The 21,783-nt window shown below is 45.3% G+C and overlaps 1 protein-coding gene across 1 annotated transcript in view; it reads left to right on the top strand.

The window, feature by feature from the left end:
• Positions 1–927: 927 nt before the first annotated feature.
• RAB15 (RAB15, member RAS oncogene family) overlaps positions 928–21,783 on the top strand; it is a 113,273-nt gene continuing 92,417 nt past the window's right edge. Inside the window, exon 1 of the mRNA XM_068254041.1 lies at positions 928–1,431. Coding sequence (XP_068110142.1) covers positions 1,308–1,431 — 124 coding nt within the window. The 5' untranslated portion in view covers positions 928–1,307. The remainder of the gene's footprint in view (positions 1,432–21,783) is intronic.

Raw genomic sequence — 21,783 nt, 5'->3', positions numbered from 1 at the left:
CATGTGCAACACAACTAACGCAGCAGATTAATTGCTAAACGCTACAACCAGTATAAAAGAAATTATGTATCCGGGCACCAGCCAGCAATAATGCTTAGATCACACCTTTATTGCATCCACCTGAATTCCAAACAACGATATGTACAGTCGGCCTAACAGCCGTTTCACAGGAGCACCTGCTTCTTCAGAGGCAACAGGCATTATTGCTGGCTGGTGCCCGGATACATAATTTCTTTTATACTAGTTGTATCATTGTCTTCTTGTCCGGAGGCACGGAGTGTCCACCTGCTACCCCCTGGATCTGCCTGTCTGTGCATGTAGTGCCAACCTATCGTTGTACTCTCTTACCTTGGAATATAATTGCTAAATGCACAGCATGCAGCACTTTCTAATAACGCCTCATGTTACACACAAACGCAAAGTGTGCACTGTGAATGTCGCACAGACTTTGTATTGCTGTGCGTTAGTCTGCGTTATAAAATTTTCTAACGTGCGACTTTAATGTCACCTTGTGAAAGAGGCCTTAGTGTCGCAACGTCAGTGTGCTTTACCACTTTTTTTTTTGCGTTGTGTTGTAATGCTGCGTTGTGACTTTAACGTCGCATTACAACGCAACGTCCCACTGTGAATAAGCCCACAATCAATTAAGTAAATTGATTAAAAGAGCTAAAAAAAAAAAAAAGTGAAAATTGGGTTAATAACGTCATACTCTACTCTTCCTTTGTATTTCTCCAGGCTAATTTACACTTCGATTTTTTTTTTTTAAATCTCATTTGCCAAATTATTTAACTCAGAAAAACCAGAAGAACCGGTTGTCAATTCCTATCGATCATTGTCACTGAGGAGCAGCCTGCAGGAATGTGTGCAGCGGGGACAGGTAGACAGATGTCACTTGAGTGTCACCACGTCCTGCTTGTCACTGATAGCCATCAGCTCAGATGACATCCTGTTGCAGAGAGAGCACCTGTGTCCCCTCCACCTAGCAGTAGCTGGGCGATCTGCCTCTTCCTCCAGTGTAGTGTGCTGCATAAGGTGGAGCCTGCCTCTCCCCTCCTACAAGACCATTTTGATAAGGGATCTGCCATCTGCTCGATTCGCACAAGCCCTGGAAGCCTGGAGATCCGGCAGGAAAAAGGACCTATATAAAATCATTGACATCCTGCTTGGGTTTACGCAGAGGCAGTAAAGATAAGCCATCCTTTGCAGCACCATGGATGGGGAGAAGGGTGCTTCCTGACTTGTCATCTCCAGCCTCCTCCCTCCCATGCTACTCAGTGTCTGTGTGAAACAGGCTGCAGGCAGACACAATGGCCAAACAATATGATGTTCTGTTCAGACTGCTGCTGATCGGGGACTCCGGGGTCGGAAAAACATGTTTGCTATGCAGATTCACAGACAACGAGTTCCACCCTTCCCATATCTCCACTATAGGTAAGAATGCATTGGCTGCTGCTTCCATTGATGCTCTGGGTATGAGAACAGCAGGTTGTAGCTCCTCAATGTGTTTACTGTACAGAATATATATACACCCTTTATGGTTACTACCATGTTCTGTTTTCTTGCTAATGACAGCCCTGGTTTAGTTGAGTATTACCAGTACACACCATGCAATTCTCACTTCAGATCTGATTTCCAATCGAAAAATTGATCTGATCGGACAAAAAATTACCACCCTACTGATTGCCAGAAACTGATGCCAAGCTCAAAATCCATCTCTCTCTTGATTGGAAACAGATCAGATATGCTGGAAAATACTGATCAAAATATTGGCTATCGTTCCACGTGTAGGTCCTTTGATCGAAAAAATGATCAGAAATCTTATCCAATTTTTTTTTTAAATCTTATACATGTGCATTCCAGCTTTCTTCTATATCTCATTGATGTCAGATCTAAATATCGATCTTGTCACTTCAAGTCAAAATTGCACAGTGTGTACCAGGCTTAATTGGTATATAAGAAAATTTAGATGGATAGATTGTTTTTGCTGAGAATAGATTGAGTTAACGGCATATGGTATGTGATTTATTCATATGTAAACAGTAATGGTTATGTTGCAGAGTTTGATATTTACATATTTTCTACTTATGGTTGCTATTGGACATTTGTTACTTGGGGTGCCCCTGTTTTGCCTCAAAATCCCATCCCATTACCTCAACCTGTTATTCACAAATGACTGAAAGTATCAGCTGTTGAGTCTGCAGTGCTACATTCTAAATTATGAACTGCTATGGCACCATTCTACACCAAACTGATACATTGTTCTTTCTAATGTATGAACTATGGCATCATTCTCCACCAAACTGATACATTGTTCCTTCTAATGTATGAACTATGGCATCATTCTACACCAAACTGACACATTGTTCTTTCTAATGTATGAACTATGGCACCATTCTACACCAAACTGATACATTGTTCCTTCTAATGTATGAACTATGGCATAATTCTACACCAAACTGATACAGTGTTCCTTCTAATGTATGAACCAGTGCTGGTCGTAATGGAAAAATCTACGCTTACAGATCATTACGCGTAATTTTACGCTATTACGCATTACGCAATTATGGTTACGGCGTAGGAAATTATCCACGGTTCATCACTGTAATTACGCGTTAACTTACGCAGTTACGCGTAAGGATACCGTAATGTAGGCGCTTACGCTACGATGTTACGCGTAGTGCCGTAATACCCATTAATGCGTACTTTTTGACGCATACAGACGATGTGTACGCAATAGCCGTCAATGTGACAGCTATTGCGTACACATCATTCGTATGCGTCAAAACGTACGCTTATATACTGAAGGGCGGGAGAAGATACTATTGGTTGCTTAGGATGTTGACTGATTGGCTACTCTTAGAAAAGGGGAGTTTTTACGTTAGTAATTACGCGTAAAATTACGCGTAAGTCTTCGTAAAATTACGCATACCTAGCAATTACGGTAGACAGCGTAATTACGATACCACTTTACTGCTTACGCGTAAATAATTACACGTAAGACCGTAAGTTACGCGTAGCGCTTACGCGTAAATTTGCATTGAATTACGATACATAATTACGCTCATGCGTAATTTCGGCCCAGCACTGGTATGAACTATGGCATCATTCTACACCAAACTGAAACATTGGGCTTGATTCACTAAGATAAATAGCGCGATTAAGCAGCTGTTTCTCGCGCTATTTAACCCTGCGCACCTTAATGCACACTATGCGCGCTATTGGCAGCATATCGTGTATTATTACCTGTGGTCGGTGGAGCACAAGGCCGCTGGCTATGCCCAGCATAGTGAGCGCTTGTAGATTACGTCAGCTATTAGCCAGGAACGGGCGCTCTGATCATCCCGCCCTGGACCACTTTGAGTCCAGTAACTTTAAAGTAAGTGATCCCCGCACTATGATTGGCTCAGTAAGCTGCCTGTCATGTGACATTACTTGACAGGCAGTCTATTGGGCCAATCAGAGTGCCGGGATCACTTACTTTAAAGTTACTGGACTCGAAGGGGTGCAGGGCAGGATGATTGGAGCGCCCGTTACTGGCTAATAGCCAGTGTAAGCTACAAGTCCTTGCTATGCTGGGCATAGCGAACGCTCCTCTGACAACAGGTAATAATGCACGCTATGCTGCCAATAGCGGTCATAGCATGCATTAAGGGGTGCAAGGTTAACTACTTAAGTACCAAGGTGATTGAAATATACGCCCTGTTTTGTTGGGCTCCTGGCTGGCAGGGCGTAGATTTCAATCACTGCCCGCAGCACGCACCCGCTGTTTCCGTCGCTCCCCGCCGAGCGCGCCGCTCAAACCCGACATCTCTCACTATGACAGCCGAGCCATGTGAGTCCGTCAGGAGACGATTTCATTGCTTTCTGGCCGTGTCTATAAATGTAAGCCGCTCCCATTGGCTTACTTTGATACTTTGATAGACACAGTCAGGAGCCAATGAAAGTGGCTCCTGACCGGCTCACATGACTCAGCCGTCATAGAGATGGCAGAGTGGCTGTCAGTAGGATCCCGGCCTGTGGTGGTGACGGCGATTGAGGCGGGTATCGGTGGTGATTCATCGGGATTCCGTCATCTTTGTACCAGTGGTCACTGGTCCTTAAAAAGAAACTCTGACCTAAAATTGAACTTTATCCCAATCAGTAGCTGATACCCACTTTTACATGAGAAATCTATTCCTTTTCACAAACAGACCATCAGGGGGCGCTGTATGATTGATATTGTGGTGAAACCCCTCCCACAAGTGTCCCCTCCCACAAGAAAAGTTCGAACTTTTGGCAGTTTCCTGTCTGTGAACCTTGTTGCATTGTGGGGAAATAGCTGTTTACAGCTGTTTCCAACTGCCAAAAACCATGCAGCAGCTACATCACCTGCCAACAGTAAAATGTTCACTGGAGTTCCTCTTTAAGGGGGCAGAGACCACTGGTACTTAAGTGGTTAAATAGCGCGAGTAACAGCAGGTTATTCATGCTATTTGTCTTAGTGAATTAAGCCCAATGTTCCTTGTTCTAGAGCAGGGGTGTTGGAACCCTAAATGTGATTAAAGCCAATATTGTACCTGCTTAGTGCAGATATATGTTGATGCTTCTGTGATGCCAGTTAAGGAGGGTGGCATGCCTCTATATTATGTCCTGTGAGGGCATATTGTGCCTTATTGTCAAGAATGTAAACAACAAATTGGCCAAATTATTTGACCTAAATAATTATCAGACTGTGATATATAAGATATACAGATGTATAAGTAAGCAGATCTCATTGCTGCTGTACCTATTGAAACATGCTTGCATTCAAGATGCCTCTGATGGGTTTTAAAACCTGAATAATATAAATATGCACAACAAACCTGTGTCATTTTTTTAAAGGAATTTACCACTCCTTTGCCAGAACCACCCATCAGCTGGTCTTCTTCTATTACATCCTGCCTGTGCTTGGCATTCTTTACCAAATGACATCATACCGTGTAACCTTAGACAGAATGTTCAGGCGATTAGCAGAATAGTTGGGCTGTCCAGATTCTTTAGGGTAGTGCTAACAAAAGAACCTTGCTTCCCTGCTAGTTATTTTACACTGATCTGCAAATTCCTATGCACTGGTGTGAGAGAGATCATTGGGTTATTCATACAGGCTGTTGCAGCAGTACAGCACTAAAGAAAGATATATATAGAAAATAGAGTATTTTTCATGCACATAGAACTAGTGAAAAAACCCGCCCGTTTAATAATGGGCGCTAGGCAACTGTCCACAGCTGCATGCCACGCACCCGCGCACGGCCGTGACACCCCCCCAACAGGTGCACAGCTGCGACCCAACACAGGTGTGCACTGCAGCACAGATGTCCACGACTGCTGCCCGAAACCCGGTTACACCCGCGTGCCGCAAATGCACGCCAGGCAGCTGACAGGGACACAGAAATGACGCTGGGACAGAGGAATTATTACATAGTGGAAGCTGTTAGAAGAACCTTTCTGAACCTTTGGAGGAGCCCTACAAATAATGTTTGGATCTCAAGGAACCCCTGCATTTATTTTGCAGGAGGCATGAGCTTTAAAAGTAGGCGTGGCTGCTTATTACACTACCCCCTATTACAGTGTCCTTCATTACACTGTCTTCTTATTCTATTGCTTTTTTTGTAACGTGATCATTATTATTCTGAGCCTCAATTTAGTGTTTTTTTTTTTACAGTACCTCAACCCTCAACCCCAACAACGAGGGAAATGCTAAGGAACCCTCAGATTTCTACTTTAATATGTATATATATATATATATATATATATATATATATATATATATATATAGTGCTGACAGAATAGCTCAATATACTCAGTATAAATGTGTCCACCTATCTCCCAGAGGAGCTCCGAGTGAAAGTCATAGTCTACTGTCCCCCTCTCTACTGCAGTCTAAAGGACACTGGAATGCTGTATCTTTAAACCACAGTGACTCCTTGAGTGCACTTTTCTGCTCCTTGCCTTTTCCTTTAGAAGCCGCTTCATTGTGTGCTGTGCGTTGTCCATCCCCCCTCCTCCTCCGTAGCAACAGATCCGTCACTATGATATAGCAGAGCGAGGGATCTGTGTCCAATGGACTTTGAGGCTGCTTTCACAGTGCGACGTTAAAGTCGCACGTTATAGAAAGTAATAACGCAGACTAACGCACAACAGAACAAAGTATGTGTGACATTCACAGTGCTCACGTTGCATTGTTTGTAACGTGTAGCAATATTTAGAAAGTGCTGCATGCTGTGCGTTGTCTGTGTTATTAGCTATGTTGGACTGTTTGCACATGCTCTGTAATGTGTTTGATTTTTTTAAAAAATGTGACGCATGCACCATTTTCGTTCTATCAGTATGCGACAAAAAATACGCATCAAGAGACGCATAACGCAGTTCAATATAACGTCCAACTTCAAAACTAACATGCGTTGCGTTAGGGGCACATTATGCGACCTTAACGTCGCATCAAACGCAACGTCTTAGTGTGAAAGAGCCCTTAAAGTAAATCTGAGACAGTAGTAACTGAAGGATATATACTTACCTGGGGCTTCTTCCAGCCCTCTGCAGTCCGTTAGCTTCCTCTGGGTGGATCCAGCTGGATTACGGGACACTGCGAAGAGTGTTCCTTGCAACGAGAGTACGTTCATGGTGTGCGCAACTGGGACTGCGCACACTTTAAGGAAACCAGTTATTTTATTAGTATGTTTTTGATTTGGGATAAAACGTGAGTTCCCGGAGGAAACCTAAGCAAACTTATACATGTGTGTCTACCTTCTGACCAGACCTAAATCATGGGGCTGCTTTATCAAGATGAGTTCAAAGTAAATTGGAGCAAACCTGGAGCAGTTGTACAGAGCAACCAATCATGTGTCCGCTGTTAAATTATACAAACATTCTGTTTGCTCTGAGTGACTACTCCATGTTTGCCCCAATTTCCTACATTTTGCAATCAGTCCCTTGTTTAAAGAAAATCTGTATTAAAAAAAGTCCCCTGGGGGGTACTTACCTCGGGAGGGGGAAGCCTCAGGATCCTAACGAGGCTTCTCCCGTCCTCCATCCCTCCGTTGCCCTGCTGGGATCCCCCGAATTGTGGTGAGGTAAATATTTCGGGTTAAGGCGGAAATAGTCGAACCTGATCGATCCTCTCTACTGCGCAGACGCGAGTCCTTTGTGCCTGCACAGTAGAGTGGATGCGATCAGGCTCGGCTATTTCCGCCTAGCCCGAACAAAGAGCCGCTAGTGCGCCTGCGCTGGATCGCGGAGAGGTGAATAAATCTTCTGCTTATCGGGGGAGGTTTCGGGGGAGCCAGCGCTGGATTCCTGAAGCTACAGGGGAGGGGGAAGCCTCATTGGGACCCTGAGGCTTCCCCCTCCTGAGGTAAGTATACCTGAGAGGTTTTTTTTTTAAATTACAGAATCTCGCATCTGACCATAGAAAATCACATCAAGTAATTTCACAATGCATATCTGTGTGCCAATCCTCTTTAACCTTCCTGGCGGTTACCCCGTAGTTCGGGGTAAGCTGCGCAGGAGGTTTTCTCAGGCCGATTTGCATAATTTAATATGGCAGCCTCCATATTCTTCTCACTTCAGTTGTCCTGTACTGAAAAAAAGTTCCCCTGGGGGGTACTTACCTCAGTAGGGGGAAGCCTCTGGACCCTATCGAGGTATCCCCCGTCCTCCTGTGTCCCGCGGCGGTCTCGCTGCAGCCCCCGGATCGCACAGGCGCCAAATCCGACAGCCTGTTCAATAATTACCTTTCCAGGCTCCAACGGGGGCGCTGTTGCGGCTCTTCTGACAAAGATAGGCGAAAATAGCCAATCTCCGTCGGGTCCGCTCTACTGCGCAGGTGAAGGAGACTTGCGCCTGCGCAGTAGAGTGGCCCGACGGAGATCGGCTATTTTCGCCTATCTCTGTGGGAAGAGCGGATACTGCGCCTGCGCTGGAGCCTGAGAGGTAAATATTTACATCGCCGCCGCTCCGGGAGGATTTTTGCTGCCGCCGTGGGACCAAGGAGGACGGGGGAAGCCTCAATAGGATCCGGAGGCTTCCCCCACCCGAGGTGAGTAACCCCCAGGGGAGTTTTCTTCATTACAGATTTTCTTTAAAGTGGATTGGCACACAGATATGCATTGTGATATTACCGGATCTGATTTTCTATAATGAGATACGAGATACGGTGCCAGATGATTATCTGTAGAGGCACCCTTTCTTTCCTAGACCTCCTTTTCTTGTTTCTTATTAAAGGATACCCGAACTGAAATGTGACATAATGAGATAGACATGGGTATGTACAGTGCCTAGCACACAAATAACTATGCTGTGTTCCTTTTTTTCTTTCTCTGCCTGAAAGAGTTAAATATCAGGTATGTAAGTGGCTGACTCAGTCCTGACTCAGACAGGAAGTGACTACAGTGTGACCCTCACTGATAAGAAATTCCACTTTTTTACCGCTTTCTTGCTCTCAGAAGCCATTTTCTGCTAGGAAAGTGTTTTATAGGTGGAATTTCTTATCAGTGAGGGTCACACTGTAGTCACTTCCTGTCTGAGTCAGGACTGAGTCAGCCACTTGCATACCTTATATGTAACTCTTTCAGGCAGAGAAAGAAAAAAAGGAACACAGCATAGTTATTTGTGCGCTAGGCACTGTACATACCCATGTCTATCTCATTATGTCACATTTCAGTTCGGGTATCCTTTAAGGTGAAATTGTTGTCAGGTGAACTGTCCTGGCTTTTCAGTATTGTATTCCCCCAGGATAAGGCCACTGAGTTTCTTTGGTTGCTTCTGTCTCCCATCTCCCCTCCACAGACTACAGCAGACAGGTTTGGTTAAACTATGTATGGCTGAAAAAACATGTTTGTTCAGCACTTGCTAATTAGCAATAAAGATGGTAGTCGGTGGCTTACATATGCAGCTACCATCTAATCCCTGTAGCTAGCTAAATTATGTATGAGGTTCAGCTAAAACAATGTACAGAGTACCCAGAGGGCTTATGGTGACCCAGAACCACTAGGAAAGTATAAAGGGTGTAAAGCGGGATTGCCAGCCATAAAATCAAATTCCATTTACTCACTGCTCTGTGTTTATTATGTAGTCTACATGCAGTCTGCATTGCAAGCATTCCAATATAATCATAAATGTGCCTGCTGTAATGAATCTTATCTCAGTCAGTCTGGCTCTATTCTGTTACATTGTAGGGGAGAGGGAAGCTTGTTATCTCCCCTCCTACATTCATGCTTCTTACTGATTGGCTGAGGGCAATTGAGAGTGACACGAGGCTGAGAAGAGAAATACATCTCACCCTTCTGCAGAAGCTGATGAAATACAATCTATGCTGTGCTCAGATATGTTTACAAAGCAAGCTAGATATGACAGTGCAGTTCCTACAGAGCTCAGTGAGGAGGAGGACTGGCAATGCTTACACCATTTCAGGCAGGAGAAAAAAAGAGTAAGGGAAGAAATGACATCAGGATTGGCTTCAGTTAGATGCAGTAAAGATGGAAAATGCCTGGAACAGTTTTCTCTTTATTTACTTTATAATCCACTGAAATCAAAATGTGTGTGTGTGTGTGTGTGTGTGTGTGTGTGTGTGTGTGTGTGTGTGTGTGTGTGTGTGTGTGTGTGTGTGTGTGTGTGTGTGTGTGTGTGTGTTTTTCCTGGGATATTATGGCTAACCCTGCCACTTTAAAGAAACCAAAAAGCCCTGTTTCAACAAAGAAAACAAAACATACAAACAAAAAAAGGATGTTATAGGCTGTATACTCATGGTACACCAGTGGTTCTGGATGTGTGCCTTGCTTTTAGGGGCATAGGGGATAATTTGCATATTCATCAGTGATGCATCATGGGAGATCTTGCTTGCTCACTATTCTAAAATAAAGTGAAACACATGTTCTTGATGCTCCCCTGTGAAGCATGTGCTCGGCAGACTGCTAAATGTGGATGCCATATTTGTTCTCAGTGGGCAGCATGGTGGCATAGTGGTAAGCGCTCTTGCCTTGCATTGCTGGGTCCCTGGTTTGAATCCCAGCCAGGGCATTATCTGCAAGGAGTATTTCTCCTCCAAAATAGCGCTCCACCATAGACAACAATGCTGTCACCACCACCAGAAACACCCTAAGGATCCTCACTCACCAAATAAGATGGGCCAGCAATGACATTGGCCTTATCTCGCCTCTGGGGTATTTGATAGGCTCCCCACACCCTGTGGCAGTCAGATGCTTTTCAGATATCACCTCTCCTTTCTTCCTGAATGTGACCTCAATGCAAACAAATGCTATCATTGCGCAGGCATCTTTAGCTTAAAAGGGTATTTATTAAAAAAGGTTCCACTCACATATTACAGGTAGTTGGTACGCCTGTGGAGTGTTAGGAACGGGCTCCACCCCGTGCGGCCTCCCGGGCTGGCCGCCATGTGCTGGTATCCCAGGGCTTGCTCGCTCCACCACGCCACCGCGTCCCACTACACTGTCCGTGTTACTTCCGCATGTGGCTCCTTCCTATCGATTTCGTCATGAAGATGACTCATATTGGTAATTGCGGGCATATTCATCTGAGCGCTGTGTAACGCTGTGTTTGACATTATCTGCAAGGAGTTTGTATGTGCTCCCTGTGTCTGTGTGGGTTTCCTCTGGGCACTCTGGTTTCTTCCCACATCCCCAAAACATACAGATAAGTTAATTAACTCCCCCTTAAATTGGCTCCTAGACCACAATACATACACAACATGATACATGCATAGACATATGACAATGGTAGGGATTAGATTGTGAGCTCCTTTGAGGCACAGTTAGTGACAAAACAGCATATATATTTTACAGCTCTGCGTAAAGGTGGCCACACACCATACAATTTTTTAAATATCTGTTCTGTTTTTAAGAATTGAAATCAATTTTTCAAAATTGATTGTAACATTTCAAAAATATGACCAATGTACCACACACATATGGTAAATTTTACCCCAATTGTGATAAAAATGGTTGGAAACTCTGACAAAATTGCTAGGTTGTGTATATTAATACATTCACAATCTTACACACACCACACAATCTTTAGAAAGATTGAAGAAAAATATCTGGCATTCCGGATCGATAAAAATCGAAGATAACGGGAAATCCAATCGGATTTTTCAGTCGAATGAAAAAAAAGCTTTTGATTTTTTTCGGGAGATCCGATCATTTTTATCGAATTACTGTAAAATTGAATCATTTTATTGTATCGTGTGTGGCCACCTTAAGATGTCGGCACTATATAAGTACTAAATAATAATAGGAAAAAAAAATAGAGCTTTCTTCATCATTGGGTTTTACTGCTGCTAGTATCCCCCTGCACATCTGCCAGGCAGGGATTAGACATCTATTTGTTCTGCTTGCAGTCTCGAAGGATGTGAAACATACAGGTCTCCTAATGGCCAGGGAACCCAACACTTTTAGCCTACAATCAATGTTCCAGAGATGGATTTATGTAAAGATGCTATAATCTGTACCACAAGAACTTGGGTACTTTGTCGCTAGCCTTGGAGATACAACTTTGCTGAGAATGTATGGATCCGATGCCCGGTCGGTTGGGGGCAGTGTGAGCCAAATTAGAAAGAACTCTCTCAGCAGTGACACAGACTGCCATAAAACTCACAGGTGTTCTAATGGCCCATACTCACGGACTACATTTGTGGCCTGTCGCTAGCACACTCGTCGCCAGGTCCCTCTGCGTACACACGCGGAAGAGGGATCAGCTGTGCGACTGAAGCTGTCACCGACGTTCCTCCCCCGCGGCCGGAAGCTCCGTGTTCTGGACAGAGGTTGCTGTCGCTAGTCCGCATACTCACGCGGACTAGCGACAGTTGCGGCGAAGTTGCGGCGGCAACTGTCGCCAGGCGATTGACCGCGCCAATCGCCTGGCGACAGCAGCGACGAGCGACGGTTCGGGGTGCGCGCCCGTGTTGCGCCTCATACTCACGGGCGACAATTGTAGCCCGTGAGTATGGGCCATAAGTCTCTCACCCTTTAGGCTCAGAAAAAAGAAATAAGGATAGATTTATCTAGCCGGACAGAGCTTCTTATAATTCCTCACTCTTGCCAATAATAATATAAAGCAATCTAGCTAGATTACCACTCAGGTAAAAATGACAGAGTTGACAGAGCCTGTCACAACAGGCTCTGTCTTAGGCCCCTTTTATGCTTGCATTGCAAGTGTGCGCTGCGTTACCTTATTGTACTGCAGGGTAACGCAATGGCAATGCAAGTGTATAGGGCCTTGTACACTTATCGAATCACGTTGTGCAAAATCTGCAGTGTGTTAACATATGACTTGGGCAGCAACACGGCAGCGGAAGTAATTAGAGTCAATGGGCCATGCAGGTATTTAGTTGATGGGAGTGCGGTGCATGGCGATGGGACTACGTCACTGAGTGGGGGGCAGTGCTATGCATATGACCCTGTCGGCGCACTCTGCTGCAGGGTCATATGTTTGTCATTTTTTGTGTTGTGGTGGGATGTGGTAGGATCAAAAAAAGTGTAAAAGGACTGGTAATGATGACTGATGGGGGAAAGTGTCCTGATGTCTTCAAATCACGGTTGACACTCCGCCCCCCCTTCCATGGCAGTGCAGTCATGGCCATATTTCCGAAGACTACAAAAGCTCTTCGGAAACCTCGGTCTGCGTTGTCGCGCCCATCCCTTAGCTTGGCAGCCCCCAATTAGGCCTGCTGAGCAGGGAGCAGGCTAAAGTATAAAAAAATCCACAGGGCCTCTTCTCCAAGGGGAGTGAAGCAATTACCTACCTGGAGGGAATACATCAGAACACGTAAGTATATAACCCTAAACCTCCATCTGCCATTTTTACCTGAGAAACTCTTTAATAAACCTCTCGACTGGTTTTAATTCTTGAACAACTTATGATCATGTAAGGTGTATGAAACCTTTATACTTGTATAAGTCCTGTCATCCAGGAGCTCTAAGATAAGGCACTGTGTTAGTACAGTAATAGGGTGGATTATTAATCTGTACATTGTCAGACAAGACCCAGGCAGCCCAAAAATCTCACCACACAGCTCCAACTTGCACGTTCAGTCACAGTGCTACCTGCACTATAACATAACATCCTGGTTTACTACCATTGATTTCACTTCTAGGATTTCCGTTTCTTGATGTGGATTTCCAGCAGGCTCAGCCTTTATTGATCTGTGGCTGAAAGCAGCTAAAAGAAATATGGAATTATGTTTATGAAGAATATCTGCTTACTTCCAGTGTACAGTAACACTTGTCCTGATCACAAGGCTTCTGTGTGACGTGTACCAAACTATGTGATGTTCACACAATGTGTTGGCTGGCAAGCTTTATAGTTACTTTACTGAAAGTCCACGCTGTACACCAGCAGACTCAGCGAGTGTACGGATGGCTGAACCTTCAAAAAAGGTTTTGGTTTTTTTAAGGGTCCTAGTCATGGCCCAGGGGCATAACTACAAATCACTGGGCTCTCCTGCAAAACTTTGGCTGAAACCTCCCCCCCCCCCCCCCCCCCCGCTTCCTGCACAGGTAAACTGAGAACCAATGTGATTCAGTTAGCAGATGAAAACAGACAGCAGTGAAACACTGCACACATATTTTCTCTATCAGTTACATTAGCTTCTGTGATAAAACATGCATTTTTTCACACATACAGACACACATAGGGCTTGATTCACAAAAGAGTGCTAACTGTTAGCACGGTCGTTTTCGCGCGAATTTTCGCATTGCGCGCTCTCGCGAATTTTTGTGTGAAACGATAACGGTTTCGCGAATTTTACCGCGAAATCGATAACGTTTTCGCGCGAAAATTCGCGTTTGCGGTCAAAACCATTATCGTTTCGCGCGAAAATTCGCGATCGCGCGCAGTGCGAAAATTCACGCGAAAATGGCCGTGCTAACAGCACTCTTTTGTGAATCAAGCCCCTAGTGTACAGAAAACACAGAAAACCGACAGACACGTGTGCTCCCAGCCTCAGCTTATTACACTCACTCTGTCCATCTCTGATGGAGCAGAACTGGCTCTGCAGACTTCTCCAGCATCACTACAGTACAGAGCACTTGGGGAAGGGTAGAGAGGTTGGGGACTGGGCCCTGTACACATGAGCCTGCTGCACACTGAATAGGGTCTGTCTACAAAACTTTGTATGATTCCTTGTCAGTGGCTGAGCAGATGCAGTCATTAGAAGAATTATGCAGAGAGCAGAAAGTTTTTTTCTCTCTGTGCCCTTAGTTGTCAGTCTCTCAGAAATGGGAAAAGAAACTTCTCCCTCCACGCGCCCCCCTGAGGCTTCTGGGCCTCCCTGCGGTTGCATACCTTGCAGGGTCTATTGTTACGCCCCTGTCAGGGCCCCTTTTCTCTGATAGCGTTTCAATTTGATTTTTGAATGGCATGCTTTTGGCAACGATTCTTTGATCACAAGGACACCAGGGCTGTGGAGTCAGAGTTGAGGAGTCTGAGCAGTTTTTGGGTACTTGGAGTCAAAGTGTCATGTTGCACGGAGCTCCTCGTTCACGAGTGGGTCCAGCTTACTGTGCAGGCATGTCTGTACTTGTGCACATGCAGTACAGACTCACTTATGCAGAGGAGCACATGATCAGAAATCCGATAAGCTCTTGTTGGATTTCTTTTGGGGGTCTGGGTCCTATAGAGCGTTCTCATTCCTCCTGCGGTCCCCTAGTTCCAGTGCTGTCTCCACCGTTAGCAATCTCCGACCGATGGGTCAGAGACTGCTTACTTCCACCGTGGGAAGCTCTGGAAGTCTTCGGGAGTCTGAGTGCTCCCGAAGGTGGACAGTTCTATAGTACGCATGTGCGAGTGCGCTCTTTTGGGCTCCGGAAGACTTTCAAAGCCTCCCACAAGGGAGATTTGAACGGGGGACACAGCGCTGGAATGTGGGAACCGTGAGAGGAACGGAAAGGCTCTAAAGGACCCAGAGCTTTCCCCCTCCTTATGTATCTGTTTTTTTTTGTTTTGTTTTTTAAACAGGCTTCAGCTTTAAAGAGAATCTGTATTGTTAAAATCGCACAAAAGTAAACATACCAGTGCGTTAGGGGACATCTCCTATTCCCCTTTGTCACAATTTCGCCGCTCCTCGCCGCATTAAAAGTAGTCAAAAACAGTTTTAAAAAGTTTGTTTGTAAACAAACAAAATGGCCACCAAAACAGGAAGTAGGTTGATGTACAGTATGTCCACACATAGAAAATACATCCATACACAATCAGGCTGTATACAGCCTTCCTTTTGAATCTCAAGAGATCATTTGTGTGTTTCCCCCTGCATCTCACTGAAGAGTTACAAGCTGATAGTTTCTGGCCGGTTGTCTGTAAAGGCCCATACACACGTCGGATTTTTGCGAACGACCCGTCGTTTGAACGTTCCGTCGTTCGCACGTCAAATCCGGCATGTGTACAGACTATCGTTCGGGTGATAAGACTGGTTTTCAGCGATCCGCCAACCAGTCTTATCGCCCGAACGATAGTCTGTACACATGCCGGATTTGACGTGCGAACGACGGAACGTTCAAACGACGGGTCGTTCGCAAAAATCTGACGTGTGTATGGGCCTTAATTCAGCAGTATGTGACTCATCAGTATGTGAACAGAGGATTTATCCAGCTTGTAAAAGATAAGAGAGCAGAGAAAAGCTGGCTTATGTAAATAACACACACACACACACACACACACACACACACACACACACACACACAGGGGAGTGTGCATAGAGGGGGCCTGCAGTGGGGGCATGCATAGCAGATCACACTGAAGAGTTGGCAGCCTTCCAGACACAGGCCGGCAAGTCTGACAGGGGAAAGATAAGCTGATTTATTACAGAGATGGTGATAGTATAAAGTGCTGCAGTAAGCCAGAGCACATTATAATAGGTTTAGAAACCTGTAGGATGGTAGAAAACACAATGGCCTCAATTCACTAAGCTTATCTCCTGTCTTTAATAACTCTTCTAGAGTTGTTACCATGGTGATAAGGCATGTAGTATTCAGGAAACATTTTACCTCTGGCAAACCTAAAGTTAACTCTTCTGTCTTTAAGTTACCTCTTTAATCCTTAAAATAACTCCAGAGTTAAAGACAGGCTGTTCATTAACTGCGTGTGAAAATAACTACAGAGGAGGTAACTTAACTACAGAGGAGGTAAATTAACTACAGAGGAGGTAAATTAACTACAGAAGAGGTAACGTAAGCAATGAAGAGATAAGCTAACTCTCTCACTGTGTGGAGGTAAGTTTTCTCTTGCCTTATTATCTCCAGCATGATCTTAGTGAATTGAGGCCAATGACATTTTTGTTACAGAGTCCCTTTAAAGCCCAATTCAAGTACTTCTTCATCTCCTTTTTTCTTTTATCAAATTCTGTGGAAAGGGATTAAGGCAGGTTTTCACTAGAGCCCAGTGTCTGTCTCCGAGACATCTCTGATTACGCAGCAGAATCCCTCTAGCTGTGCCATGCATGGCTATGGGGATTCAGATGCAATGTCCAAAATTGTGAAGCATTGCTTCCGTCTTTTTCCAGCGCACACAATTCTGAAGCAGGCTATTGATTTCAACAGGCGATTCTGGATTGTGTGGAAAACTGCACAGAATCTCCCCTAGTGGAAACGAGTTTAGAGTTTTGTTGTAGCGGCAACAAATTAAGCATTTTATAATAAATTGGAAAAGAGTTACCATCCCAGACTAGCTTTACTGCTGTTCTTTATGTCATGCCCATTGCACTACCGGTAAATCTATTAAGGGTAAGAACATACTCTTCACTTTGCATCACACGCTACATTTCAACACTGCTCACACAATTACTGAATATGGCCATGTTCACATCTTTGCATTGTGAGGAATCATGTGATCTTTAGGCACGTTCTACAGTGTATTACAGGATAACAGGTGTGATAAACAAAGAACATAGACTAGCAATTCTTTGTTACAACATGGTTAAACCATGAATTTGATGGTGATAACACGTGCGATTTGCAGATAAATGGCAAGTTTTTTTTCGAATGTGGAACTGTATGAAATGTGAATGAGCCCACCTCTTACACAGGCTGTTAGACTTCAAGCGAATTTGCATGTGGGGCAAAAAAATAAATAAAATCACAGAATCCCATATAAGCACTGGCGTGACAATAGGGCCTGCAGCCCCTGCTCCTGCGGGGGGGGGTGGATCCCCCCTTGGGGCCCGCACGGGCCGTTTTGTGGGGGTTGGAGGGGACACAGCATGAGGGGAAAGCCATGGCCACATTCGGCGGGGAGGGGGGACGCTCCCCCCCCCTCCCTCACGTCGGGGCTCTCCCCTCTGCGCTCCCCTCCACTTTAAATTTGAGTCCGGGCAGCAGCAGGCAGCGGCGGGCAGCAGACAGATACATACCTTCTGTGCGCTCCAGTGTGCGTTCCTCTAGCTAGTCTCTGACGGTAGTTTCTGACGTGACTTCCTGTATAACAGGAAGTCACGTCAGAGACTAGAGAGAGGAACGCAGAAATTCTGCAGGGGGGCCCGGTAGGGCCTAGTTACGCCCCTGCCCATAAGTGTTCAAACACTCAGTAAAGAGTTTGGAACTCCACCTGTTTGTTTCATGTGACACACATAAAACATTTTACTGTTAAAGCATTCTGAAATAATGAAGAGAAGAAATACATATTGAATAAAACACTTTCATAAACAAAGAAAAGAAGATAAGCATACAGTGTTGTAAAAAAAAAAAAAGTATTTGCCTCCTTCTAGATTTCCTCTCTTTTAGGTTGATTGTAACACACTCTAGTGCCAAATGAATTTGCTCTGATACAAAAGAACGCTGAATAAGCAAAATATACAGTTTTTTAAATTATTGTTTGATTAAGGCCGGGTTCACATTAGAGCCTAGAATGTCCAATTTATGAAATGGACTGCAACAAACCAATGGACATGTGAACACAATTGTTAAAACTAATGGGAACCTCTCCTTAGGTAAGTACTGTATCTGTATTTTTTTTTATTTTTTTAGGTTTCAATTAGGTTTAAACATAGGATTGGTTTAGACCCATGCTAATATGCCCATTCTTCTGTCCGTTACAGTAATGGAACACATATTCCCTTCCCGTCCTGCACTCTTTCTCCAGAAACTGGATGGAAGTTGGACGTGTCAATAGCATGCCATCTATTACATGTCCAGTGCAACAGACATCATGGAGATATACTGAACAAGGGCTTTGTGTCATAGACAATGACAGTGCATCTGCTGTCACTGAGCTCTGCACAAATTCCGTCATAGTGTAAACCGGGGCTTACTGGCGAAAAAAGTTCCCCAATACCTGGTGTGAGCTTCATACCAAACAGCAGGGCTGTGGAGTCGGTACAAAAAATCATCCGACTCCGACTCCTCAGTTTATGAAACTTCCGACTCCAACTCTGACTCCAGGTACCCAAAATGGCTCCGACTCCAACTCCTTAGTCAAATACTTACCAGGACTGTGGATTTGGTACAAAAATTATCTGACTCCCGACTCCGAATCCTCAGTTTATGAAACCACCGACTCCGACTCCAGGTACTTAAAATTGCTCTGACTCCAACTCTGACTTCACAGCCCTGCCAATCAATAGCCAATACCCTCTTTCCCAGCAGAAATATTTTCCTTTTCTCAAACGGATTATCAGTGGGCTCTGTATGGCTGATATTGAGGTGAAACCCCATCCCACGGTGTGATGTCAGCACCAGGGTGCTGACATCACACTGTGGGAGCCTTTTTGCATTGTGGGAAATAACAGCTGTTTCCAACTGCCAAAAAAGCAGCAACTCCTTCCCCAGAGATCACCTGCCAGGAGTAAAGATGTTAATGTGTGATAAATGTCAGAATGTAAATCAGGGAGAGTAAAGATTTTACAATGGGAAAACATTGACTAAATCAGGGCTGCCCAATAGGTCGATCGCGATCTACCGGTAGATCGCAACCACCTGTTTGGTAGATCGCGGCCTCGTGGCCGCGTCCCATTGAATTTAGCAGCCAGCAGCTTAAGTCCTGTCAGATTCTGCTGCTGGCCGCGAGGAGAAGAGAGGCGCGAGGCGTGGCTGAGAGCCCAGGAGCGGTGACGCAGTGTCAAGGCTGGGGGGCGGCGTTGGAGACAACACTTCCGCCTCCACTCACGCTGCCCGCCGGAGCCTACCTCAGCCGCCGAACTGCATATCTGCCCTCCAGGCAGCCGCGGCTGAGGGGATGAAGCCAGGACGCCATCGCTGGAGCTGGAGAGAGGTAAGTTGCGTGCACCCGGGCTCCTATACCCAGCTAACCTACAGTAAGGGCACCCAGCTAACCTACAGTAAGGGCACCCAGCTAACCTACACTAAGGGCACCCAGCTAACCTACACTAAGGGCACCCAGCTAACCTACACTAAGGGCACCCAGCTAACCTACACTAAGGCTGCACTAAGGCACCCAGCTAACCTACACTAAGGCACCCAGCTAACCTACACTAAGGGCATCCAGCTAACCTACACTAAGGGCACCCAGCTAACCTACACTAAGGGCACCCAGCTAACCTACACTAAGGGCACCCAGCTAACCTACACTAAGGCTGCACTAAGGCACCCAGCTAACCTACACTAAGGCACCCAGCTAACCTACACTAAGGGCACCCAGCTAACCTACACTAAGGGCACCCAGCTAACCTACACTAAGGGCACCCAGCTAACCTACACTAAGGCACCCAGCTAACCTACACTAAGGCACCCAGCTAACCTACACTAAGGCACCCAGCTAACCTACACTAAGGGCACCCAGCTAACCTACACTAAGGGCACCCAGCTAACCTACACTAAGGGCACCCAGCTAACCTACACTAAGGGCACCCAGCTAACCTACACTAAGGGCACCCAGCTAACCTACATTAGGGGCACCCAGCTAACCTACACTAAGGGCACCCAGCTAACCTACACTAAGGGCACCCAGCTAACCTACACTAAGGGCACCCAGCTAACCTACACTAAGAGCACCCAGCTAACCTACACTAAGGGCACCCAGCTAACCTACACTAAGGGCACCCAACTAACCTACACTAAGGGCACCCAGCTAACCTACACTAAGGGCACCCAGCTAACCTACACTAAGGGTACCCAGCTAACCTACACTAAGAGCACCCAGCTAACCTACACTAAGGGCACCCAGCTAACCTACACTAAGGGCACCCAGCTAACCTACACTAAGGGCACCCAGCTAACCTACACTAAAGCTAACCCATACTGAAGGCACCCAGCTAACCCATACTGAAGGCACCCAGCTAACCCATACTGAAGGCACCCAGCTAACCCATACTGAAGGCACCCAGCTAACCCATACTGAATGCACCCAGCTAACCCATACTGAAGGCACCCAGCTAACCTATACTGAAGGCACATATACCTAGCTAACCTATACTGAAGGCACCTATACCTAACTACCTTTGCAGGGGGGGTTCCAGGGAAGCTAACCCATACTGAAGGCACCCAGCTAACCCATACTAAAGGCACATATACCTAGCTAACCTATACTGAAGGCCCCTATACCTAACTACCTTTACAGGGGGGTTCGGGGGGGAGGGGGGGAACGGTTGCCTTTGAAACATCGGTAGATCTCCTGGCCTCATCGAATTTAAAAGTAGCTCGCGAGCTGAAAAAGTGTGGGCACCCCTGGACTAAATCATTTATAAATGATTATTGTAAAAATTAAGCACTTTTTTTTCATTACTTTATTGTCATTGCAGGTCCTCTTTAAATGAACAAAAGTTCACCTTGTGCCACCTTTAGGAGATTTTCATATATTACGTTTATTCTAACTAATGGCGTGTTTTCTTCTGCCAGGGATCACTATTATATATACTGCCTTTAGGGTTTATCTGTTAATAATTCTCTTTATGCCAAATCAGTATCTGTTTATTAAAATGGGGCCCAGTGAATAGAGTTGTGATAAATAGCAAATAGATTTTTAGGCCTGTTTTTATTTTCAAAAATGTTCTATTTTCTATGGGATGGAGCATTAAAAAATAAGTCAGCTACTTTATGAGATACTGTAATCATTTTATGTGAACTAACAGAAGTTTACAGATTAGGTTTTGGCAGTACTCCCTTCCATAGCCGGCCTTTAACCTGAGCCTCCAGAGCGTTCGCTCAGGGCGCCGGCTTCCAAGGGGGCGCCTATAGCTGGTTACCTATACTGAGGGCACCTACACCTGATTTCCTATACTGGGGGCACCTATAGCTGGCTACCTCTACTGAGGGCACCAACACCTGGCTACCTATGGTGGAGGCACCTACGCCTGGCTACCTATGGGGGCAATGGAGACCTTCAACTGACTTCCTATAATGGTGGCACCTATACTTGGCAATCTATATTGAGGGCACCTACATATGAGATCCTATACTGGGTGCACCTATACCTAGCTATACTGAGTCTGAGAACGTTTTTTTTTTTTGGGGGGGGGGGGGGGGGGGGGGTAGTGGGCGCACTGTCTGTGGCTATAACGCATGGTGCAAATTGTTGGTACTGTGCTATCATTCTAAATTGGGGGGCGGCTAACTCTTCTACTGATTGTTTTTTTTAATATTCTTGGGAGGTTCTAGCCTTCATTTTTAAGTATATTCAGGATAATGCACACTTTCCATCCATAATAGTATTTATTCTATTATACATATGTGACGTGTCACGTAGATCTGAGCATTTGGCGTGATGTGTCACGACATCAAAAAGGTTGGAACCGCTGTCCTAGGAGATATCTTAGGAGAAAAGGTGGATTACATATGGGCCTGTGTTTGTGTGTGCGCGCATGCGCGAAGA

Source organism: Hyperolius riggenbachi, chromosome 9, assembly GCF_040937935.1.
Source record: "Hyperolius riggenbachi isolate aHypRig1 chromosome 9, aHypRig1.pri, whole genome shotgun sequence".
Classification (NCBI taxonomy): Eukaryota; Metazoa; Chordata; class Amphibia; order Anura; family Hyperoliidae; genus Hyperolius; species Hyperolius riggenbachi.
This window is presented reverse-complemented; position numbering and strand designations above follow the sequence as displayed.